This window comes from Cheilinus undulatus, linkage group 19 (assembly GCF_018320785.1).
Source record: "Cheilinus undulatus linkage group 19, ASM1832078v1, whole genome shotgun sequence".
Lineage (NCBI taxonomy): Eukaryota > Metazoa > Chordata > Actinopteri > Labriformes > Labridae > Cheilinus > Cheilinus undulatus.
The window spans coordinates 3,166,238-3,192,152 of NC_054883.1; the positions used below are offsets into that span (position 1 = coordinate 3,166,238).

General features: G+C 39.2%; 1 protein-coding gene across 3 annotated transcripts in view; it reads left to right on the plus strand.

Annotated features, from left to right (window-relative positions):
- rttn (rotatin) overlaps window positions 1–25,915 on the plus strand; it is a 61,181-nt gene that overhangs the window by 14,570 nt on the left and 20,696 nt on the right. For all 3 annotated transcript variants that reach the window (XM_041814179.1, XM_041814182.1, XM_041814183.1), the window contains 18 exons: window positions 109–234; window positions 535–651; window positions 1,183–1,319; window positions 1,915–2,086; window positions 2,165–2,264; window positions 4,884–4,969; window positions 5,578–5,695; window positions 7,887–7,983; window positions 8,082–8,147; window positions 8,254–8,445; window positions 9,157–9,399; window positions 12,028–12,184; window positions 13,956–14,122; window positions 14,709–14,928; window positions 19,996–20,124; window positions 20,280–20,390; window positions 23,769–23,927; window positions 24,299–24,376. In XM_041814179.1, coding sequence (XP_041670113.1) covers window positions 109–234; window positions 535–651; window positions 1,183–1,319; window positions 1,915–2,086; window positions 2,165–2,264; window positions 4,884–4,969; window positions 5,578–5,695; window positions 7,887–7,983; window positions 8,082–8,147; window positions 8,254–8,445; window positions 9,157–9,399; window positions 12,028–12,184; window positions 13,956–14,122; window positions 14,709–14,928; window positions 19,996–20,124; window positions 20,280–20,390; window positions 23,769–23,927; window positions 24,299–24,376 — 2,475 coding nt within the window. The remainder of the gene's footprint in view (window positions 1–108; window positions 235–534; window positions 652–1,182; window positions 1,320–1,914; window positions 2,087–2,164; window positions 2,265–4,883; window positions 4,970–5,577; window positions 5,696–7,886; window positions 7,984–8,081; window positions 8,148–8,253; window positions 8,446–9,156; window positions 9,400–12,027; window positions 12,185–13,955; window positions 14,123–14,708; window positions 14,929–19,995; window positions 20,125–20,279; window positions 20,391–23,768; window positions 23,928–24,298; window positions 24,377–25,915) is intronic.

Here is a 25,915-nt window from a genome sequence, read left to right on the forward strand (position 1 = left end):
CATCTAGAGCACATGGCTACATTTAAAGTGAGTAGGAGCGCCTGTATAAGGAGTGGGAGGACAGCGATAATTTATGATGTGCTTTGGTGTGATTATATACACCTCTAGGACTGCCTTGGCATCCAGAATGTGTCACGACAGGAAGCGGGAGCCTGTGGTGGAGTGAACTTCCTGCTTCACCACAGGGTGCTCTATGAAATAAGCGCTTTTGGACTCCAGGATTCTTTAGAGAAGGTAGGCAAATGTACATGTTTTCTTTCTTTGATTCAATCAAGATTAATTTGGCTTTTGGATCTTGTTTGAGCAGGATAAAGATGGGATTTTTAATGTTATAGCAGGATTCAATGTGTTTTTCTGTTCTCTTTGTCATTTTTTGTTTGTTTAAGAGCTATTTCCCTTTACTTTAATTATGGTAAATTGTTAGGGTATACAACTGTCATGTTCTTTAGATGTTAATAAGTCTATAACGTTTAGTGCCAGCTTGTTTTCTCAGCCGTGCCTGTGTGAATTCAGCACTTTACCTGTGATGTATAGGTGAATGTTGCTGCCAAGGATATTCTGCTATTCCTACTCAAGGGGCGATTGATGATGACAGCCTCAACTTGGGACACATTCAGTGAGGCACTTTACCCGGTCATGCCAATATTACAGGTAGGGCTCGCTGTGTTGTATTTGCACTGCAAAGCTCGTAAGGCACATTCATGTTTGGAACTTATTACATTATATTTGTGGAGCCAAGGGAAGGGGTATTTGTTCTCCACAATCAAAACAACTACGATCAAAAGTGCAATTTTAGCACTCTTGGACCACAAAAGACTGCATATTGAGCTGCCAGTGAGAAAAATGTAGTTATTCTCTCATTTACATATTCTGTGTTGTATTGTTTCCTTTTTTGGGGGAGAAACAACAAGCTTTTATTAATTGTTCAGTTTCAGGCAACAAAAGCCTGGAAATTCTTCATGAATATACATGAGATTTTGACTAGGCTGTCAAGTGTGATTTAATTCAAGGAGGCCATTCAGAGATAGGCCCACCATGTCAACAAGAGATGAAATGAAACCAGCCGTAATCAAAGCGATGCATATTTTATTTACTGTTGTGCCGCTTAGATGGAATTCCCCATTGTTCACTGCATTGTCTGCCAAGGGGGTCTGAGGATTGTGTGTTCTGTGTGTGTGGCAGGGTTATGCCAGCACTGAGGAGTCACTGGGAAACTGCGTCCTGCTGATAAGTGATATGTCAGACATGGCAAGGGAAAAATTTCCAAGCACAGCCAAGCTAAAAGCAGCACTGCGACTCCTTTTCACCAAACAACCTACGTGAGTCTGGCTCTTTATTTCAGTGTTTGTCTTTGTGAAAGTTTGGGTGTTATGAGAGATGTGTTTGTGTACATGATGCTCCATTCTTATGTGCCTTTGCTTGTGTGAAGTTGCTTGAAATAAGATCTCAGGGTTTTTTACGCAGCAGAAAACACACCAGAGACTCTAAATATTTTGCATTACAAATGGAAATGTGATGGACATATTACTCCTGTCTGTAGCTGTCAGCTGATGTGCTCATCAAGTCCTCTAAATCCTCTGTGAGGCCTGTGTGAAACAGCTCTTCAGTCCCAGTCTATGAATATTGATAGAGATGGAAATTAACACCAGACACTGGCCAGGGGACCAGCCCTGGTAAATTTTGGCAATGGCTAATAGATTTGTCTGCCCTGCCTGACACTTTGTGACAACCAATCACCACTTGGATGTTATGCTTATGTGACGCAACATAATCAACCCTGTATTAGTGCTCTAATGCAGGCAGAAGGCTCACATTATCAGCTATTTAATTTTGCTTTAATTCTGTCTTTGACTCCATGATTCTGAGTTAAATATTAATACCTACATTTGCATAAATTCTGCTCATCATTAACAGCGTGAGAATTGCAGCAGTACAACAGATCCTGCCCCACCTAACCAGCCATGATGACGCTACCACAGCTAGACCAGACCTGAATCAACAAGTGATCTCCTTGCTTCCAAATCTGTTCTGCCTCAGAAACCCTCTAGACATCAGGCTGGACACCAGCAACAAGTCTGTCCTTAAGGTAAACACTGAAACACACGGGAAGAATATCACATTCACATACACTTTCTGTTCACTTACTGTGTTAAATTGTGCTTAGGTGGAGTCAGTGGAGAAGCTGTTTTCTATCCTAACATCAGACACTGTTGACATCTCCATCAAAAGATCAGCAGCAGAGCAGCTTGCTGTTGTGCTACAAGGTGAGCCGTCTGTAAAGGTATTTATGATAGTTAACATTTTCCTACTACTCATGAGTTATATGGAAAAGAAAGGCAAGTTTATTTATAGAATACTGCTTGTAGCAGAGCAAGACAAGAAGCTTTCTATAGTTATAAAACAGAGCAACAACGATATGAGGCAGAGATAAGACATTAAAATACAAAATAAATTAAAATATAAGCCCAGCAAGCAGAGATTTTACTACCCTTACAGTCTTCAATGCTGAGGCCAACATCCTGTCCTAAGGTTTCCTTCTAACAAATTTTAGAAGTGCCTTTTCACATCAACCTGCCAGCTGCCTTCATTTGTTTGTCAGGCTTCAGGGCTCTGTAGTGATCCTCACTGTAATTAAAACATATTTCTAAGTGCTCTGATTCCAATTTTTCCTCAAAAACTCTCTGATCAGAGTTGTTTTTAGAGGCATATTTAAACAATCAGTATACCTTAAACTAGGGCTAATCAATTGTCAAAAATAATCTACACTGTAAACAGCAACATCAGTTTAACTCAGAAACATTGAGTTGAATTAACTAAGTTTTTTGTAACCTGTTCTAAATACCTATTATAAACAAGTTACTTGTACTTCTTGGCCATAACAGCTAACGGGCTCAGTTTACTTTAGTTTACTTGGTTTAAACAGATTAAGTTGTGTTTACTTAAAAATCCAAAACAGTCATTTCAACTCTATTTTTATGAGTTGATAGAACTCATTTTAGTTTTAAGTGGACAGTACTCAAAAAATTTAAGTGTTTTTGTTGTAACTCAAATTATTTGAGTTATGACAAATCTGGCAAGTTTTCCCAGGATGCCTTTGGGCACAAAACCTTTATGCTCTCTGTTCGCTGCTGCTGTTTTGGCCAGGGCACTCTTGAAAAAGAGATTTTTAATTTCAATGAGGTTTTCCCCTGGCTAAATAAAGGTTAAATAAAATAAATAAAATACACTGCGAATGAAGTTGCTGTCTCAATTACATAGGGGGCGATGTTAATGTTATCAGTCTATGAATGTTAGATGGCACTATGACATTAATGAAATATCAGCTACTGGTTCAGTGGGTCACCAGCAGCCATTGTTGCAAATGGTTGCACAAGTTAGTCCACCTTCAGTGAAATGATAACTTACAAAACATGTACAGAGAGTACTATTTGACATTTTAGGATGAGCAGTTACCTATGATATTTTAAGTTCTATGAACTTATCAGTGTTTACAGTGCACTAAAAATATAAACTATTGCACACTCAAATTAGATAATTTAGCCAAAGTCCTGCAAACTTAAATTAACATTTGAATTTCAGTTTTGTGCACTTAGAATTTACGTCAATCGTTCATTTAGAACAAGTACTGCGCACTAAAAATAAACAAGTTTTTTAACTCACAAAAGTCAAGTGTAGTTTGCTTGTTATTTTTGAGGCAAAGATTTTAGACTGATTTTATTTTACAGTGTAATTGTGATTTTTTTTTTTCCTGATATTTGGATTAAATACGCAGTTATTCCTAGGTTCCACATTTTATATATTTTTCAGCAAATTCAAGCAATTACACCATTCTATATTGTAACCCACCTTCAGTCAGGAACACTCTTCATACATTTAACCATTTTATTGCAGAAAGGATATGCAGTTTTACTCGGCAAAGAAGTCTGTGCTCTAAAGATGCTCCCAGGGTTAGTCAAGCAGCATGCTTTGACTTGAGTGCATGACTAGAAACCCCCATATGGATAGATACATATGTGACAATGTGAATTGAAAACAAGCAATTAATCCAGACTAGCATGAATCTGAATGTGAGGTTGCAACAACCTTTAAGCTATAAAGGAGGCAGCTGGGGTGGAGGAGGTGACGCTGACTACCAGCTGATTGTAGCTTGGGATATGACTTTTGTGAACTAACACTAAGCTTCATCAGTTTTAGACAGAATGAACTAGTTATTTTTGCCCATATTGAAAATTTGATGTCAGTTGCTTTGTTGAAGAGCAAAATTTTTATGTTGCTTGTTTTGATTAAGGAAAACATACTTTAAACATGAAAAGGAGAATTTTTATAAACGATTAAAAAAAAAATGACACTTGAATATTTGCATAATGTGCATAAAATCTCTGCTGCTGCAAAAAACTATGATTTATTAATTTGGTATTTTGACACATTTAAAGTGAAATGATTTGTAAATTGCCACAGGCCATATTGCAATTTAATCTATTTTAAGGTTATTGTCCAGCCCTACTTTAAACTGCTTTTTTACTTCTGTATTTCTGGTCCCACTGAAAATCCTTCTTTCCTCATCTAAGCTCCACAAGTACTGCAAATCTGCAAAAGTCTTTTATTTTTCTGAGAATGTCCTGCTTAGGATAAAAAAATAATAAATGATGTAAAAATAATGTTAAGCTTGATATGTCTTAATTATTTTTCCAGATTATCATCCATATAAATAAAGCAAATTATTTAAAATTCTACCTTTGTGAGCAGTAAAATTTGCAGGCAGTGCTGGAGAGTTTTGTGTCTTCCCACCACCATATGTTTTACACAACCACCAAAGCAAACACTTGATGATTATGCAAATGTTTGTAGTCGATATATTGAATTGTTCTGTTCCTTCCCTGCAGACACCACAATGCATCCAGTCCTGAAGAATCTTGGAATAACTGACAAAGTCATATCTTTCATTATGGAGAGTGTAAACGGCAACACGGTAAACAAAAACCCCTTCTGGCAGGGGGATAAATAGATGTGTGCTAAGTGAACCACTGTTGAAGCCAAATAAAACAAACCCTGTATCTCATAAATGCGGTGACATGTGCTTCTGGTTTTGTACGTTTCCTACTCCTGTGAGTTCATGTGTTGCCAGCGGATGTGGATGAAAAGCCACTGAGGCGTGCATGATAGAAAGATGAAGTGGCCTGTATTAATAGTGTCAGACAGGCCCTGGTCAGCAGTGATTTTTGCCCTGTAGTTATCGCAGTCTGCTGATCATTCCCAGGCCTTAAATCAGATGCTGCTAACAGGGGTAAACGTCCAACATTTTTGATTTACATGGAGGTGGAGCAACACAAACCGAAGGACTTTTTCTAATCTAATGGGCATGTCTGTAGGTAGTATTTGTCCTGAACTTCAGCTGTCTTCAGCGTGTACAATCACAGAAATATTTAAGGGTTATGTAAAGAGACACTAAAGAAGCTTTGTGCGTTTGTATATGTGAGACAAAGAGGAGCAGGAGGAGATAGAAAAAGAATATGTGTGTGTATGTTTGTGTTTTCTCTGCAATTAGGCACTGAGTGCGTATGTTGCTGTTTTCCCCAGAGCTCTGATTGCCTGCTGGAGCCTTGTGTTTGCATCCTGAGGAAGCTGGTGTATGCAGATTCAGCTTTGAGGCACAGCCTGGCACAGCGCAACCTCCTGCTCCTCACAGTGCTCAGGGGTACGTTCACAAGATAACTCATTAAGTAACAGCTATACATGCTGTGTGGTCCAGCCCGGGGGCACATTCTTTAAAAAGGAGTTAACAAGTGAAGTGTTGATGCAGATTTTTAAAGTCACAATGTAACATGGGGTGTGTTAGCGTGAGGCAACTTGTTGCTATAGAGCTCAAATAATGTAGCATGATGTTCAATGTTTAAGCTGTTGATACACTATATTGCCAAAAGTATTTGCTCACCTGCCTTGCCTCGCATATGAACTTAAGTGACATCCATTCTTAACTTATAGGGTTTGCTATGATGTCAGTCCACCCTTTGCAGCTAAAACAGCTTCAGCTCTTCTGGGAAGGCTTTGCATAAGGTTTAGGAGTGTCTTTACAGGAATTTTTGACCATTCTTCCATTTGTGAGGTCACACACTGATGTTGGACAAGAAGGCCTGGCTCTCAGTCTCCGCTCTAATTCATCCCAAAGGTGTTCTGTCAGGTTGAGGTCAGGACTCTGTGCAGGCCAGTCAAGTTCCTCCACACCAAACTCTCTCATCCATGTCTTTATGGGCCTTGCTTTGTGCACTGGTGCACAGTCATGTTGGAACAGGAAGGGGCCATCCTGAAACTGTTCCCACAAAGTTGGGAGCATGGAGTTGTCCAAAATCTCTTGGCATGCTGAAGCATTCAGAGTTCCTTTGACTGGAACTAAGGGGCCAAGCCCAGCTCCTGAAAAACAAGCCCACACCATAATCCCCCCTCCACCAAACTTTACACTTCGCACAATCTGACTGCAAACCCCCAGACTCAGACTTGTCAATCAGATTGCCAGCTGGAGAAGCGCGATTGGTCGCTCCAGACAACACGTCTCCACTAGCAATTGACTCTGCAGAAAGTTGGCGACCTCTGTGCACTATGCACCTCAGCATCTGCTGACCCCTTGGTGGCTGAGTTGCTGTCGTTCCCGATAATAATACCACTGACAGTTGACTGTGGAATATTTAGGAGCCAGGAAATTTCACCACTGGACTGGTTGCACAGGTGGCATCCTATCACAGTACCACGCTGGAATTCACTGAGCTCCTGAGAGCAACCCATTCTTTCACAAATGTTTGTAGAAACAGTCTGCATGCCTAGGTGCTTGATTTTATACACCTGTGGCCATGGAAGTGATTGGAACACCTGATTTACATTATTTGTATGGGTGAGTGAATACTTTTGGCAATATAGTGTATGTACAATAAATCACAATGTTTTTGTGTTCTTGGTAGACCAACTGTTAGTCAGTAAATTTTATTGAAATAAACTTTAATTAAACTAAGGCTGTCAAGATTAATCACATTAATAGCGATAGGCCATAATCCACTATTAGTGCACATATTTTTTTTTAATTGCATGCTTTATATTCCCTATCGACACACTTTGGTTAATCCAGTCAGCATCTCCCTGCAGCCGCAGTGATGTAAAATAAGTCCACCCCTGCACCTCAATGTCTCATTTAACTTTGGGAAGCAATGTTCCAAGTAATGCATACTTAAGGCTATTTACAGGGTCTATTTTTGAGTGAAATCCATCTATGGGCTTTATCTGATCCTCCCCAAACTCAACCCATTGGTACTAAGCACTCTGAAGATTGAACATTATCAAATGCTTGAGTTTTTGTCCAAGAACATTGGTGTGGTCAGAGGTTGAAGTTTGATACTTTTTTTTTTACTTGAAATATGAGAGTCCTGGCTTTAACACAACTACATGCTTGCAGATATTTGCCTGTTGTCGTTCAACCCCCTACTGTGAACAGGAAATTACACTTTAGCTCTTTGATGTACTCTGTTGAACATGTCAATTTCATATTAAGTAAGACGGTTTCCATTTGAGGAGTAATTTTATGTTATTTTCAATGTGTTTTTTGCCCAGATTAAAGCAGAATATACCTTTGGCTTCTATTTAGCTGTTTTATGCAAAGAAATGCAGAAAGTTTTTACATAAATATTTTTGTACAACTCTGTTTCAAACACTAATGCCAGATCCCATCATAACTCCATAATATAAGCAATCCCTGCTGTGGCGTGGCAATGTCCTTGTGCATTTTTAGACTCAAACAAGTCTTGAATTGTTTGTGGAAGTTCTTTAGTGTTTTCTTCAGCTGCATAGATCAAGCTTAGGGCGTGGTTATTATGTAAATTGTGTATGTGTTGTCTTCATTACAGCCTCCCTGATACTGAAGGAGAACAAAGGCAATGGAAGTGAGATTGCTGTCTTAATGAGCTTGCTGCTATTTGATGAAATTGCAAGCATCGAAACATGGTGAGTTTATTTTTCCTTTCTGAGAGCTTCCAGACCTCTAAATTAATTGTGCTTTATTCAATATTTAGATGTGCTTCCTGTTTTTGATGTCACACCAGGTCAGATATATCCAGCGCAGATGTGTCTCTCGCACCATTTTCCCTTCCATTGTCCATAACACGCAGGTACGCTGATCGGTGAATCAGACGTAAATATCAGCTGATAACACTTTTTAAAATATGTGTCATGGGTTCTTTTGAAAATCTCAGCAACAGTTTATTCTCTACTCAGGTACAACCTCCCATTCCAGGCAGCATCCCATCATGCTGTCAGCCCATACTGCTGCATCCTGCCTCCTTCCTCTGACCTGCTCTCTTTGGCACCCTGCCGCCAAGCTCTACAGGTGGCCTGGAACACCGCATGGCATTCTGGGATGGACAGCCTGCTTGAGAAAATACAAGGCTGCTCAGCCAGTGTTGAAGAGTGAGAATGGATTTGTCTTAAATCGTACAAAGCCTTTTGTGAATTGTTCTTATTCATTTATTTTTCTATTTAACTGAATGTTTTTATTAGAAGATCCAGCTTTTAGATAATCAGTTTGAGGAAAGGACTGGGTGATGGAGAAGCTGATCTGAATGATAATTCTATTGCAGGAAATAAACAAAATCCTGCTACACATCACTCTTTGTCACTGTTCTCTCTAGTGGAGAATCACGGTAAAGAATTAGTTTCAGAGGCTTAGCAGCTTGTGTTTCATCTGTCTTCATTTACTCCTAATGTGACCTAATTCAAACAGATGAGAATGTCTCTCACACAGTTTTAACCAGCTTGATTACAGCAAAGATGTTTAAACACAACATAGATGGATCAATCTGCCTTAAAGTTAATTTAATTCAGCATCTAAATTGGGACAGAAATACTTATTTAAGCCTAAGGCAGTCTTTTATATCCATATTATTTTGATACAGTTTTGTAAGTTTCATGGAGCATTGATTATTGATCTCTGTTGAATGTCCCATCCCTCCAGATTGGTGATCAAATTTGGTTATTAATGCTGGCATATATTCTATTATTATTATTATTATTATTATTATATTCTTCTAAAAATGCCAGACATGTTGTACGTAGAAACCCTCATATATACCTGTATATATCCAATGTATGCTCTCTCATTTACATGTTGTTCTCCCACAGATTTCATCCTGACTTAAAGCTGTCAGAAGCTCAGGTTCTATCGCTGCAGGCCTCACACCTTCCTGCTGCGCTGCAGGACTGCATCCAGGCCATTGTCATGGCAGCGGGACACAGTTCAGCGACCTCCGCCCTCTCCAGACTCAGCCTCTATTTGCTCATTGACAGACTGGCCCTCCCTCATGTTCCCACACACAGCTGCAGAGACATTCTTCAGTCCCTTGGTTGGCAGGCTGCATTGACCAGGTACACTGCATATAAACCCAATGAACCACATTTTTTTAATTAAATGTTCACATTCTAATAGAAAGGTAAACAGTTAATGTATGTTTTAAGGTTTGTGAATTAAGATAATTAAAGAAATAATGTCTGAATGTTTTGCAATTGCAATTGCAATTACGATATGGTATCATGAGTCTGTTTGCATAGTTTTCAAGGAAATGCAGAGAATAATTATAGTTTTGAAGTGTTTATTTTTCACCTAGAAACTCACAAATATTAGTATAAGAAATAAACAGAAGTTTTTACTGCTCTGCTTTCAAAATAGCTGAATATTTTAAAAAATAAAGGTTTTTCTTTTTTTTTAAATAAAGGTATATCTACAAAATGCAATAGTGGCACTGTAGAAAATGTAAAGGCCTTTTTGTAAGTATTCTTGTATGGTTGTTCCGATTCTAATATCAGTATCTTAAATACATCTGACACTGTTTAAAATGCAAGTATTGGTATCGGCCAGTACACGGGTTTATGCACCGATCAGATACGGTTTGGTTTAGCTTTATATTTTAGATTGTTTAGCCATGCTAAATGTTAGTGCTATAAACCAGAAATCCATTCTTCTTCGCTGCCAGAAAGCACTGCATGCATGAGCTACTGTTTTTAAAGCAGCGAAGAAGAACCAGAGGACCCGCGGCAGCAGCAAAGAATGGTGGCTGCGTGACAGTTTCTCTCTGAATGTGATCATTCGAATGCCTTCCACACCGGCGCTGTCGTACACGACAAGAAGTGACACAGTTTATCAAACGTTAAATTACTTTTGAACCATGAATCGTTGCCTCTTACTTGTTTTTCCTCTTGAAGCTAGCTGTTGTGCCTCCTTGATGCTATTAATAACTTTGAATCTGGTGGACAGCATTTTCAACTAGCCTGGAACTTGTTTGACTTTTGGGGACTTTAATGATTAAATCCACAACAGTAAACCTGAGATTTAACATCTTTTTATCCATTTTAATCAAATTAGGAACATTTATTACACTAGCTCGAATGCTAACTTGAACACTAACCACCATATTATTTACCCGTTGTGAGGGTCTGTGAGCCAATAGCACGCTGTTCCGTAATTACGTCATTCTGCCTGAATAAAGGCATAATACCCATATTAATACCCTTTGGGGATTAATAAAGTTATCCTTGTAAAGCATAAAAGAGAGAAAGAGAGAGCCTGTGATGCACCCCCCTGTATTATTGTTATTTTAATATTTAGCAGTAAAACTCAAAAATCATCAGAAAAACAACTTTAGGCTCACAGAGATGCTGTACGTTATTATTCTATTTGTTGAGCCATGTTCTGAGTCAGATATAGGTCTGAAATAATTTGCTAGTTTGCACAGTCAGTCCAGAAAGTTCACACTGGTATCAGATCAGTACTCAGTATCATCAGATAGCCAACATCTTGGTATCAGAATCGAATCAGGAAGAAAAAATGGTATCAGAACATCCCTTTATTTGTAAACCTTTGAGTACTACTTAATACAAGATATACTGCAGCCTTTAATGCAAGTATGTAATTGCACAGTCTGACTTGGCAATTGTGATTGCAGTTAGATGACTTATGCAGCACTATTTTGCAACAGTATCAGGTCACCATGATTCCAGATATATAAACTTCATTACAACTCAAGTAAAATAAGACTTTATTGATAACCGTTTTGATACAGTGGAAAAAAAAATACCAGTCTTAGGTTCTAAATATTGGTTAATGTCTTATTTTTTCTTATCAACTGCAGTCAAACTCCTGACCACTGTCTGAATCAGTGGTGTGGCCAGGCACACTGCTTCTCTGTGAGCCTTGGAATTTTCTACAACCACCCGTGATAAATTTGACTTTATAACAACACAACATAAGCTACTTTTACATGTGTTTGCACTAGTATGTTTTCCTGTCACTGATTAAAACAGCCACTTTTTTTAGCTGAGTTTTAAAACTTGCATTATCATAAAGAATAAAAGAAAATTAGACAACCTCTTAGAAAGTTATCATTTCTCTTTGGTATTTCTGGTACTTTCTAACTCTACGTATTTAGATATTTTGGTGTAAAATGCCTAGTAATAGGTGCAGGAGGTTTCAGATTTGCTACAGCAGATTGCTTTAATCTTAGGTGTGCCTTGGGAAAAAAAAAAAACCTTTGAAAATCATTGGTCTAAATAGCACAAATACTCTTTTTACATGCACTGATTTGCGCTGTTTTACAGCATTTAGTTAAGAATTTTACTTAAGATCTAACTTTTTCTTAAAGCCTCACTAATTTTTGATACTGTAAATCATTTGAAAACATAGGAATTGAAAAATGTCCTAAATTTTGACAGAACAAACAGTATGCCTTTATTCCTACTGCTGTGATCTTGTTATTTTCCGGTCTGGTATGAGTATAAAAACTCCCCTTTGAAGGTTTGAGGAATTACGCGCAAAAATGTTGGTTTAACCAACGAGAGAATTTAAACAAGTGAAAAGTTGTTTTTTTTTTTACAGATTTTGTAATAATGGTTACTGTTTAATAAATGTAGAGAAAACAGATATGAAGTTATCACCAGTATTTTCTTTCATAGGCTGTCTTTGCCTTGTCGACACGCTCTCTGTCTTTCACCTCCCTGCAGGTTTCTCCAGGTGCGCCCTGCCTGTGTTGAGGATGAGAGGTTGCTGGTGGGTATTGTTGCATTTTTGAATGCCTACTTCAAACAGGCTCACACCGAGCCCACATCTGACCCTGAGGATAAGGACCTACGCTGGATACTGGAGCTGCTCCTCAACCAGGTACAAATAATTTACTCTCTCTGGACAAGGAAAACCTTTCTATGATAGTCTTGTAACAGGCATCATTGTGGAATAGATACATGAACATTAGATTTGTGTATCCTGTAGTAAAGATCAGCTAGCTAGCAGCTTCTGATCCATGTATTTTCTTCTACATGCATATGTAAAGTATGTGTGTTTGCATCTATGTTAGCTGGTTAGGCTCTATCCTCTTCTACACAGAGGATTATATACAGTATCTGTAATCAGACCTAAAATAAATCACACACTGGAAGACAAGCCAAACATATTTCTGTCTCCAGTGTAGCACCTCAGACCTGCGGCACAGATTATTTCCTGAGCTCTTAACACAAAGTTGGAGTCATATGTTTGCCCAAGGAGAAGAATAACTGCACTGTTTTAGCAGGGAGAGCTACTTTTAGGATTTAATCAGTCTCACCTTGGCTTTCTCATTAATGTGTGTGTAAACAATAAGCCCTCCCCTGGCAGCTGAAGCAGACTCAGATTGAATGCCTGGTAGGGGTGAACAGCTCTGCTCTGCTCCGACTTTTCTGTAATTACTGAGCTGTTTCAGGAACATCTGTCGTTTTCTTCACTCCCATCAACTATTTTCTTCTTTGTGTGCACTGCTCAAGAAGGAAATTCAGCATGCTTGTGTTCCTAGATGTGGGTTTTACTGGGAGATATGGGTGGAGGTTTGAGGGTGTTGCTTGGGGAAACATTGCTGCTAGCATTTATGCACCATGGTTTAGCATGCTTGAATTTAGAATAATTCCAAGATAGATTTTATTCACAACTGAGACCAAGCACTCAACTTAAAGAGATATACAGTGCTTAACAAATGTATTAGACCACCTGTCATATTTGTCTCAGAGACCATCCAGCATCATGAAGTGCTTTAATGCGGACTCTTTGATTTTCAGTGAGCTCTCCACATTTTACCATTTTGAACAGGAATGAGGAATTTCAAACTGAATTCACCCAAATTTGAGCTGGCTCACTGGGCTTCTCTGAGAAGTCAGAAATGAATCAAGCATAACATTCAACCACCAAAACTCATTTTTCTGTTCAGAAATGCAAGTAAATAACTATAATTTGACATATGAATCAAGAAATATTAATGTGCTTTACTATTTTTTCAGTTGTTTTGTAAATCAGTACATTTGAAAATGCATGGATAACAATAATAATTCTATTTTAGCATTAAAGATATAATTTGGGTTAAAGAGCTTCGACATATTGGTGTATTAACCATTGCAGAAACATAAAAATGATTTTGGTAATTACCAATGCTGTTAATTTAGGGCAGCTGTGGCATAAACCTTACTTTGGTTAGGGTTAGGGTGGTCTAATGAATTTGTTAAGCACTGTAAATCCATCAGAACAAAGAGATGTGTTCAAACGTGAACAGAAAACAGACTACTTTTAGGTAACAAAACATAATGTAACGTAATGAAAATAGATTTGGTCATAGAAATTAACTAAATTTTAGTTATTTTGACAGCCTTAGAGCAGACAGATCCTCATATCCCCCTGAGATCTTTTACACTAGAAAGACCAAATCTTTAGAACCAATTGTTGATGAATCTGACATTGAAAACTGATAGATACTAAACTTTAAATAGTGCTCCACAGAGCAGTTTAATTCACTTCTTGTGTACAATCCACAGGGACAAGAGGGCATTAGAAGAAGAGAGTGGTAAATAAGTTCAATTTAAGTAAAAAAAAAAATGTGTGCGATTATATCTCCATGTGTGAAACATTTTTATAGGAAGCTGCCTCCCTCCTTGATTTGCTGCTGGGTGTAGAGACACAAGCCTCTGCTCAGAGCTCAGGAGAGCTTGAAGAAATGAAGAACCGTGTTAGTCAGAGACTGCAGAGAGAACTAACCAGCTTCTTTAAAATATTACACCAGCGTCTGACACACACCACTGACAGGTATGAATTACTGATTGTTGTTGGTCTAATAAAAACTTCATTTGAAGATTATCCTTAAAGTCTTGTGTGAAAGCATCATGTCAGAAGTTATTTATGATTTCAAAAGATGATGCTTTTGCAGAATTATAAATGGATTCTTTTTTCCCTGCTCTGACTAAAGCAGTAGTTCAGGGTCACAGAGGCTTATTTTTTTCTGATAGCAATATGCCACAGAATTTCTACATTTCTAATGATTTTTTAATCAAAAAATTGTGATTGAAAAGTGGTTCTTACTCTGTAAGTGTTCAGAAAGGTGAAAAAACTGTTGTATGCTATTCAGCTTTTCTCTGGGGTTGATTAACATTTCCAGGAGGAAATAAAATGAAATTTTTCTCTGCAGGAGGAGATGTCCTTTTTTTTATAAATTTCAAAGGAAATCCTGCTGGTGCAGTCATTTTGACATCAAAATCAGAGCAAGCATTCAAAAGTTGCACAGTAATGATAAGGAATTTGCATTCTCTTTTTGTCTTGATCGCTTACCAACACTTGTCTGTCTGGTTTACTTATTTCTCACTCTCTCTCACTCCGTCCTTTCCTTTCTGTCCAGGCTCTGTCTGGCACTAGCAGGCCCCTTCAGGAGCCAGCTGGCAGTCCGTTTGCTTCAGAGCCTGCGGGTGTCCGACGCCCCGCGTTTTTACGGTCTTCCCAGCCTGGAGAGGACACTGCAGGGCATGGTCAGCCTCACTGCCCAGCCTGGCTGGAGCTCCCATTGCCCCAGCTTGGAGCCCATGTCCCTACGCTCCAAATATCTCAGCGGACTACTGGAGGTGTGTGAGCATTTTTCTGTGTCTGCCTAAAATATGTGCATATGCTCATGTGTTGCATTCCTCCTAGCCTCGTCATCAGAGCTGTGGCTGCCAACAGAAATGAATAAAAGGGGAAGCAGAGTACTTTCTGAGGAATTAATTAAAATGAAGCAGAATATGGTTACGGGACATGAATTACAAAAGGTAAAAACTCTCATTGATTAGCTATGCCACACTGAGAAGATGCTGATGAGATTAATCAACCTTGCCTATTCCATCTGTTCTCTTGTTCAACAGTCCGTAAAACAGTGGTGTAACACAGTGTAGCCCAGCTTGCACAGCAGTCTTCAACGCAGAGGTGTCCAAACTTTTATTTCTGATTTGGAACAAAGATCCCAGTGGAATAGAATCCTCTGTTTACTTAAAGCTATTCTTCTTTATTCGGTTTGTTTTAGCAGGCAGCTCGATGTACATGTATTAGAAAAAAGGGAGTGGGCTAATTCTCTTTTCCGTCAAACTCTCTTGTGGCGTCTTCTATCTAACAATCAGATACCTAACAATCTCCACCCTCTGACCCACCTCTCACCTGATTCTCAGCACTGTACGGCTCCAAAGCTCAGCCAACCTTGGGCTCCTCTCTCTCTCTGGCTCACACTTCATCAGCTCTTCAGTGCAGTCCCACTTCTCTATGGCAAATCAAAGCAAAATAATTAGTCTCGGCTGTATTTAGCCTTTATTTGGATCCAGTAAGTTGCATGGCAAGCATACTGCAATCACTAACTCAGAGATAAATGCTCTGTTTTCAGTCTTGGATGTTCAAATGACAGAGATACACAAACCGGGAGCCAGTGTTGTAGATGTGGCAGCCAAACATTGAGTCTCGAGTCCCCAATGCTCAAGTCTGAGTCCAAGTCACCAAGGAAGGAAGTATCCAAGTTCTCAAGGTTGAGTCAGAGCCGGGCTCCAAGGAAGGCCTCAGTTGTCCACTTTGCACTGCCAAAGAAATTATTTTAAAGTCGGTCTAGACTAAACAAAATTAACACATCATTTGGGACAACTTTGGCTCAGTAGGTGGAGTCATGTGTCTCTCAACTGGAAGGTCGCTGGTCTGCTCCCTGAGCTCCTACAGTGAGATGTTGATGCGTCCTTGGGCAAGACACCTCACCCCACTTTGCTCCTATTGTTAACTAATACTGATGGCCACTTTCTGTTGAAACCCACACCATCAGTGTGTGACTGTAAAGTGAATGGGTTTGACTGGGTTAGTGTGACCTGTGGTGTAAAAGTGCTTTGTGCAGTCAGACAACAAGAATAGACAAGCATTAAACAGGCTTAAGTCCGTTCACAAGTGAAATATCACCATTTAAATGGGAGTTTGTTAACTTTGTGTGGCACAACAGCTAAAGAAATTCCCATGCAGGAATGTTTCACACATGCATGTTAAATGTATTACCTGATCTTCTAACAGCTGTCAGTGGTCCAAGTATCTTTAGCATCTCACCTACCAGTAGGTGTCTTGGTTGGACATACGTTAAAGTTAAAGTTTAAGATTGTCCCCGTCTTCTTCTTAATGGTTCATTCAAGAAATGCACTGATAATGATAGTAATGTCTGATACCAGTATTCAGTGTTCAGTTTTAAACTGATTCCAATATACAGTGCCATGAAAAAGTATTTTCCCTCTTCTTGATTTCTTTTTTTTTTTTCTTTCTTTTTTGCATATTTGTCAAGGGAAAAAAAGAACATCCAAACTTACCTGTCCCCATGTGAAAAAGAAATTGTCCCCTCTTGTTAAATCATGAATAACCATAATTAACCACATGTTTTGGGAATCTGTGTTTAGTTTACCAAGCCACACCCAGACCTGATTATTGCCAGACCTGTTGAATCAAGAAATCACTTAAAAAGAACCTGTCTGACAAAAGCAACATATCATGACGTGATCTAAATGGATTAGAAACAGAATCATTGACATCTGTCAGTCTGGAAAGACATTTCTAAGGCTTTGGGACTTCAGCGAACCACCGTGAAAAATGGAAAAAACTTGGAAAAGCGGTGAACCTTATCAGGAGTGGGTGGCCCACCAAAATTACTCCCAAGAGTGCATGAAATACTCATCCAGAAGGTCACAAAAGAACCCAGAACGACATCCAAAGAACTGCAGGCCTCATTGGCCTCAGTTAAGATCAGAGTTCATGACTTTACCATAAGAAAGACACTGGGCAAAAATGGCATTAAGGTAGAGTTCCAAGTCTAAAACCACTGCTGACAAAAAAGAACACAAAGGCTCGTCTCACATTTGCCAGAAAACGTCTTGATGATCCCCAAGACTTTTGGAGAAGTACTCTGTGGACTGATGAGAAAACTGATCTACTTGGAAGGTGCTCAAAAAGCAATTAATAATATTAATAATTATTATAATTTATTTATTTATCAGTCAAAGTACTGTACATAGAGATCAGAAGAACAGAAATAAAAACACTGGAGAATCAACAAACATATATAAACATACTGAAACAATAAAGGGGACATCAGTAAATAAACAATTTAAGAATCATGCAGCAGTAAACAAGTGGGTCTTCAGGTTTGCTTAAATACATCAGTAGAAATTAGGCAGGACACTCCTGCCTAATTTCTACAGGTAGACTGTTCCACAACATTGGTGCAGGGAAGAAAAAAACCCACTCACCAACCATCTTTTTACAGACCTAAGGGACACTCAGAAGCCCAGTGAACACAAAACACATGCAGGTACAGGTTCACCAGATCAGCCAGGTATGATGGTGCAGCACCTTAAAGTCTGCTCTAAACTGAACAGGAAGCCAATGAAGACAGGCGAGCACTGGAGTAATGTGCTCATATTTACTAGCTCTTATCAGAACACAAGCTGCTGCATTCTGTACCATCTGCAGACCTCGAAGACTCCTTTTTGGCAAACCTGACAGAAGGACATTACATTTATCTAAGCACGATGAAACAAAAGCATGAATAGGGATCTCAGCATCCTGAAGCGACAGCACTGGTCTAATCTTGGTGATATTTCTGAGGTGAAAAAAGGACACTCGTCACCTCTGTTATATGAGAATCAAATGAAAGAGTTTGATCAAAGAGCACACCAAGATTCTTGACTCTGTCTTTGCAGTGAATAACACAGTCACCCAAAGACAGAGTGAAATGATCAAACAGAGGATTAAGTCTCGCTGGTCCAATAACCATCATTTCTGTCTTAGAGTTCAGAAGCAGGAAGTTTGTTGATAACCAGCTCCCAACAGCTGCAAGACAGGTCTCAAGTTTATTTATATGAGACCCACTTTGAAGGACTAATGGCATGTGTAACTGTAGATAATTTGCATAACAATGAAAAGAGATCCCAAAAGAACACAACATTTAACCCAAAGGTGTCAGATGGAGAGAAAACAACAGTAGACCCAATACAGGCCCTTTTGGTAACCAATGCCTAAGAGCACAGGACTAAGAGAACACGTTCTCTGCAAAGAAATGGGCCACAGCAATGTGAAAGACTCATTTGCAAGTTATGGCAAAAGCTTGATTTCATTTGTTGCCACCAAGGGTGGCAAAGCAAGTTTGCAAGATTAGTGGCAACTACTTTTTCACATAGGGCCAGGTTGGTTTGGATGACCCTTAATTAATGATATCATCATTCAATAACTGTTTTTGTTTTTACTCAGGTCATCTTTGTCTAAAATGAAAAACTTGTGTCGTGATCTGAAACATTTTATTAGTAATATTTCCTTTCATGTCTGACCATGAAAGCAATATAGATTTTTTCCCTGCTGGTCATTTCCTCTGTCCTGTAACAAACTCATCTGAGACAGCATTACACTATCACGCCAGCATTAAATTGATACAGCACAACAGATACACATCAGCCTCTGACATCCATAAATGCCACATTGTTTGCCGATGGGCCAATGTCTGCCAACTAATATCGATGCAGTTTTAATGAATAATTTACTTTGTTGGTGAGGTAGTTTGTGGTGTAATTTTACCCCCTGACTGCTAGTTGTTGCAGGCACCACCAGCCGGCTGCAGGCAGCTGACTCTTCCCCCTTCTCCTCTGCTTAGACAACGAGATCTGAGCGAGCCTGTTGTTCATGCCTACCCAGCAGTACAGCTTCTGCTGCATTCGTAGCGGATATGTGGACTTGTTTTGGCTTCAAAAACATTGAACATGGCACAGACATATACAGGAGTCAAGTCGTTTGTAACATATGCCACGCCAGAGTGAAATACTTGGACAACACAACGAACCTGAGCATCATAGCGATAGCTTAGCGGCTAACAGCTAACAGGAAAGAAGCCTGCTGAGGCTACCGCTGATTTTTACTCATGTAACCATAATTACCCAGTCAATACTTTTTTTTTTTTTTTTTGTGAGGACCTGCACCGTCGTAGTGTCATTAAAAACGATGGCTTATGTAATATGATTTAAAAAAAAACACTGGCCCGTCACGTCATGCCCTCCTCACAACACAGTCCATCAGTCCTTAAAGCTGGACATGAGGATCAGTCTTCCTCCACAAGCACCTTGTCATTAAGTTAAGACATACAAGCTGTTGTACCACGAAATGTAAAAGATTTACTCTATGTTGATTTATTTTTCCACTTTTAAAAATTATGGAAGCATTTTAATTCACTTCAATAAATGGGAAAAATCCTCATCTTCAAATTGCACAAAAAAAGTTAAAACTCTAGATGATGCAGGACCATATATTTCATAATACTCCATATTTTTTTTATTCATATTGTATACATATAATTTTCAAAATTTTTTATCAATAGCTTAATTCTGTAATGTTTTATTCCATATTAACATAAAGTTACATAGTTGTTATTTATTTATAAAAATAAACATAAATACACGCACCCACATATACATACAAATATATATATTTTTTTTAAATTAGAGAAATATCACAATATGTCGCCTTTCTCATAGTGTTGCAATATATCGCAGTATATTGATATCGGCACCCCTGTACCCCTGAGTGCTTGAGTATCACAACACATCCAGGAGCCTTAACTCAGAATAATAGTTAACATGTATACTGTGTGTGCTTTTATGCAGGTGATCTCCTCTTTTTATGTAGAGTGGGGAGGCAACTCTCTGTCGTTCATGGGCAAAGGTGTGACAAAGAATGCTGTCATCTGCCTGCTTCACCTCTCCCATGAGATGTTGGCAGAGAACAAAGACAAGGCAAGTGCCATCAACATTCTGTATGTGCAGGTGGTTAGGAAAATGGATTTCTGCAGAGAAACTCTACACACTTAGCAGCTGAGCATACTGCACAGCTTGAAAACATTTGTAGTGTAACCAAGAGCATGTGTTTCTTTCTATGTTGTCTCCTTTAGGATTTCATATCCCGTTGGTCTTTGGGGAATGAGGCAGCTACTGAGGAGGGTAGTGCCTCTCCGTTTGGTTTGGCCTGGCTGATCCCTCTGTGGGTGGATCGAGATCAAGAAGTATGGACACCTATACTTTTATTATGCTTTATTGTGTATCCTTTAGGACTGAAAAAGGTGTTTAACTCTCTTTTCTGTCACATTTGATTTGAAACCATCCATGCTGCTTTGTTAAAAACTTTAAAGTGTTTCGTTCATGCAGAAACACTTTCTTTGATTGTAGCCGCTGAGAAAACTTTATTATGACACTACAAAATTTGAATTTTAACTCTTTAAAATGTTGCACTGATGAAGACAGTCAACATCACCAACATAGGATTACACATGAACAGGAGACTTAAATGAAAGGGGGTGAGGTTAGAACATTTGCAGAGAGAACAGAGGTGAATAGATGCATGTAGTGGAGACTACAGGAAAACAGTCAGTGTGAAGTAGTAGAGTACTATCAGTGTGGAAGTCTACATTTCTGGGGATTCTCATTGATGGATTTCTGAATTTTAAGTGGCATATTGATAGACTGATGAATGAGTTTAAACACTTATTTTTCAATCTTTGATATTCTCCTCTAATAGAAGCTCTTCTAACCTTGTAAATGTCTTTATTTAAAACTCGCTTAAACTTTTGTTGTGCCATATGGTGCATGACTATCCCAGCTGTCTTTAGAATTTAAAGATCTTAAAAAACACTTATTTGAGTCATATCATGGTACAAGGTTAGTGCTGACACGTAATTTCTACATACAGTGGCTGCCGGGGAGGAAATCACTTCTCTAGTTAATCAAAGCAGTTCCACTGGCACCGGCACTTCCCTGAAGCGCCACTCTGCTTCGCTGGAAATACGCTTCAGGTCTATTTTTAGCACTGGCCACTGCCAAACCGCATCAATACCCATCGATCAGAAAGATCCAGACAGGAAGTCAAAAGCATAGAGTATCCAGTACTTTCAAAATACAAGACAATGCATGGACTCCCCATCGTAAATCATCGCTTTACCAACATTACGTCTCATCCTGCAGCTAAAGCAAAGGGTCACCAGGAGGTCAGTTGGTCGCAGAGCTACAACGGCGCCATTGACAAGGAAAAGTAAACTTTTGAGGAAATTTAGCCAAACAATATTACATAAAACCACACATCCTTCAAGCAAACATTAACCTTTATCTTCTTAATGTACTCATCCATGGCGTGAGCAATAATATCATGGACTTATACCAGAAGGGATGATAAATTAACCCCAAAAAGGTAAAAACGTCCACTTTTGACATACTACTGCGTGAACTTGCTGTTCTCCCGTGATCTCTGCCTGCTGATCAGGACTGGGCTCTGCAGCACAGCACTATAGACACGCTTCCAGTGGCCGAGGTCGCTTGCCTTTGGTTAGAGCAAAACCGTGGCGCTGCGGAGTGCGACGCAGACAGTATGTAGAAGTTGCAGGTTACTCTGCCCCTCATTGTATTTCCTCGCACTTATGAAGCTTACTGGAAGCAACACTTTTCAGAATACCTACCCAACCACCCAAAGTTTGGGATCACTAGTGAATTTCTTTGTTTTCCAAAGAAACCATTTTCCTGCAGTTCACAAACAGTTATCATCAACTGTCAGTCCTCTGCATAAATCTCCTAGTATGGCTGCTAATCCAAGTTAATTATGCTGCACAGCTAAAAAAACATTTTACTAATAAGGGAGCAAAAAGACTGGACACTGGAGGACTGGAAGAAGATGTGCATGGATGAGTCCAAGTTTGAGGTCTGTGGATCAAAGAGAAGAACATTTGTGAGATGCAGAACAAAGTTTCATTCTACAACAGAATAATGACCCAAAACACACCTCAAAAAATCTCTACGAAATATTTAAAGAATAAGCAGTCAGCCAGAATTCTGACTTAATGAAGTGGCCAGTACAATCTTCAGATCTGAATCCTACTGAGCTGTTGTGGGAGCAGCTTAGCTGTACAGTACGAAGGAAGACTCCATCATGCCAGTCCATTTTGTGTGAGATTCTCCAGGAAGCATGGGGGGGGGTCTCATCAGATTACCTTGAAATACCTTGGAATGTCTAAGGTCTGCACGGCTGTAACTGTGGCAAACCGGTGGGGTTTTTCTCTATGAAGGCAAATTTTAAAGAACATTTTTCATTAAAATCATTATTTCTAACTCTGACAACGTCAGCATGTCCAGTTCATCTGCTGTATTTCCTATTCAGACTCATTTCATGGGTTTTTCCATGGAAAACAAGAAAAATTCCAAATGGTCCCAAACTTTTTAGTGGTAGTGTATGTAATAAAATATGTAGACTCTGTGGTATTATCCCTACTTATGGTCCTTCTCATCCACAAAACACAAGGAAAAAACACTTCATTAAGGTAAGAAACACAAATTAAAATGTACAAGTTTAAGTGTGATCTGCAGATCTGGAACTGAGCTTGGAAGCACAATAAAAATGTCTCTTTTGTCTGTCTACAAAAGAGCCCAGGGCAACAGCTGCCACTAAAACATATTTAACCTGAAAATCCTGTGTGCCTAAGGACATCTACTTTTCTAAATAGCTTCCATTTTGAAATATTTAGTTCAATTAAAACTTCAACTAATACTGTTTTCTATCTGAAATGATCTGCATGGGCTCTGCTGGTGTCACTGTATGTTTAGGATCTTTAGTGTAATTTTTAGGGTATTTGACAGTTTTAGGTAGTATGAGGTTACAGGTTGTAAATTACATTAACTGTGTGTTATTTAGTCATATTGATGTCTGAAGCCTACTTTAAGGTCCAGATGTGTCCCATTTCATAGATGACTGTTTCCAAGTAACCATGATTGATTTTTTCTGCATTTAATTTATTTTTGAATAACTGAACTGAACTGAAGCTAGAAACAAGAGTCAGGGTAATGCAGCATATATACCTGTAATGAAATACTTCTCACATTATTGATACATGCGATTAACTGTGATTAATTTGTCACATCTGCATTTCATTATTTGAATAGCTTGAAGGCATTCATTTATAAACCTATTTACTGTAAAACACATGGGAATGTCATCTATTAAGCTTCTCATTCTTCAGCTCTACCTCATAAACTCACTTTGTCATAAAATTTGAGTTTCAAGATGCTCAACTTTTGGGACAAAATGAAACTCCTAAAGAACTTGCTGAGTAAGAAGCACATGACAGCGAGTCGCACCAAGATCTCTGTCTCTAAAAATAAGCTCCAACACTAGTCACTCTAAAGAGGCTCCCTTGACAATGTAGACTGCCATCACCAGTTTAAATGCTAGTCTTATGAATAAGCAGCACTTCAAAGTCCACCTTTAATGTTTTTAATAGCTGTCCCATTACATTAGCAGCATCCAAGTCTTTAAAATGCTTGCTTTCTTCTTTCCATGTATCACATCTTTCAGTTTTTCTTTCTTTTCTCTTCCTGGATTCTCATCTTCCCTGTCATGTCAGGTGAGGTGTGCGAGTTTGGGTTTGGGTGCAGCTCTGTCCTCGGTGCCCAGCGGGTGCCGGGCTCTGTGTGCCAGCTGTCAGAACATCAGCGGAGGTCTGTGGGGCACCCTTCTCAACATCCTCCTGGATCAGCAGGAGAGCAGCATGGTCCGTAGAGAGGTATGATGTTTCATCTGCAACTCTTCTCTCTTGCCTGAACAACCCAGAAACATTTCACTGCTGCCGTTGGAATGAATAACTTCCTCTGAGATAGTCTGAGGTGAAATACAGAGAAACAGACTGTTTATTATGATGTTTATATAGACATGATCCACAAACAACATCCTAATATGTTGGGGGATTTTAAAGGGAACATTTTCTGTCATTCCTATTTGTCCCTCTTTTATCTCAAAAGACCTGGGCAGATTGTGGTCAGTGCATGTGGATGGACTACTGTGCACTACCTCTTAAATACAGGCAGATGGCACTGTTGCTGATGCAGTCTAACTTGACCCAGTGTGTGTAAACTTTTTTCTGGTTTGTGTGTCCAGGCTGCATTTATCCTGCAGAATTTGCTGGTGATGCCCATGCCTGCCAACGCAGAGGAGGCTAAGGACTCCCACTGGCAGGTCAGCAGCTCTGCCAGCCAGTTAAAAAGCTTTTATAGACCATGAACTGTTTTTTTTATCTCTCCTTCTCTTTCTCTTTGTTTCTCTTCTCTTTCTGTTCCTCCAAAACCAAGTCTTTACTTAAGCCCTGCAGGGTTTAGACTAGGGGGAAGCTAGTTTTGCAGCTCTACTGGAATACACGCCCCCAGCAAAAAATGAAGTTGTATCTCTGTCAAAACACCATCTTCTTTATATCCTATAACCATGAAAGCAGCTGTAAGCCAGAAGTGGAAATCAAAGTTTAATATTACTCATGATTACATCTTGACAATACTTGTTGTTAAAATCTGTTCTAGTTGTGTTTGATAAAGCCAAAGAAGGACAGAGGATGGAAAAAAAAGGATAAGACAGTTTGATCTGATCAGTGTCATGCAGGGCTTTGAAGCAACAGTGTGTATGAATTTGTTTTGGTGCACACTGGCACCTACCAAAGGTTTCTGAGCATAGCTGCACTGCTGTATTTCCTCCCCTCTTCTTTGAAAACATGCGTTTGTTAACAAGCAGAGGTTAGTCAAAGCTGGCAAAGATGAGATACGGCGCCTGTAATCAATCAATCATGGTCAATATAATTGTCCTTTTTTTGACCCAGAAAGGAAAAGATCATCTTTAATGTCATCATGAAAAGAAAATTCTACAAAGTAAAATAGGTAATTGCATAAATATTCACCCTTGAAGTCAGTATTTAGTAGCCATTGTCCTCTTGCATACTGAATAAGACCGTCCTCCAGGATTTTCTTATATTTTGCCGAGTGGGTTTTACCCTCTACCTTACAAACCTTCCAGGGCCAGCTGCTGAGAAGCATCCCCATAGCATGATGCTGCCATCACCACGCTTTACAGTGGGAATGGTATGTTTGTGGTGATGTGCGGTGTTTGGTGTCTGTCTGATGTCCCAAAAAGCACCATTTTGCTCTCATCAGACTAAAGAACTTTTTTCCACTTGACCATGGGGTCTTCCACATGCCTTTTTGGTGAACTCTAGTCAACATTTAATGTTTTTTCTTTGCCACTCTTCCATAAAGCTGTCAACAGTTGTTGTCTCTCCCATCTCAGCTGCTGAAGCTTGGAGCTCCTTCAGAGTAGTCATAGGTGTCTTGGTGGCCTCTCTCACTGGTCTCCTTCCTTGCATGCTCACTCAGTTTTTGAGGACGGCAGATTTACACATGTGCCATATTCCTTCCATTTCTTGATGACAGATTCAACTAAACTCTGGAGGACGTCCAGAGCCTTGAAGTGTTTTGTAATCATCCCCTGACTCATACTTTTCAATAGCCTTTTATCTCAGTTGCTTTGAGTGTTCTTTTGTTTTCATGGTGTAATGGTAGCCAGAAATACTGATTAATCAGTAACAGAGGCTTCCAGTCACAGGTGTCTTTATACCTGACATATTCACTGCACTCAGCTGATCCCCATTTCACTAATTGAGAGACTACAGCACCAGTTGGCTGGACCTCTGTTGGATTAGTTCAGTCACTTTAAAGGGTGTAAATATTTATGCAG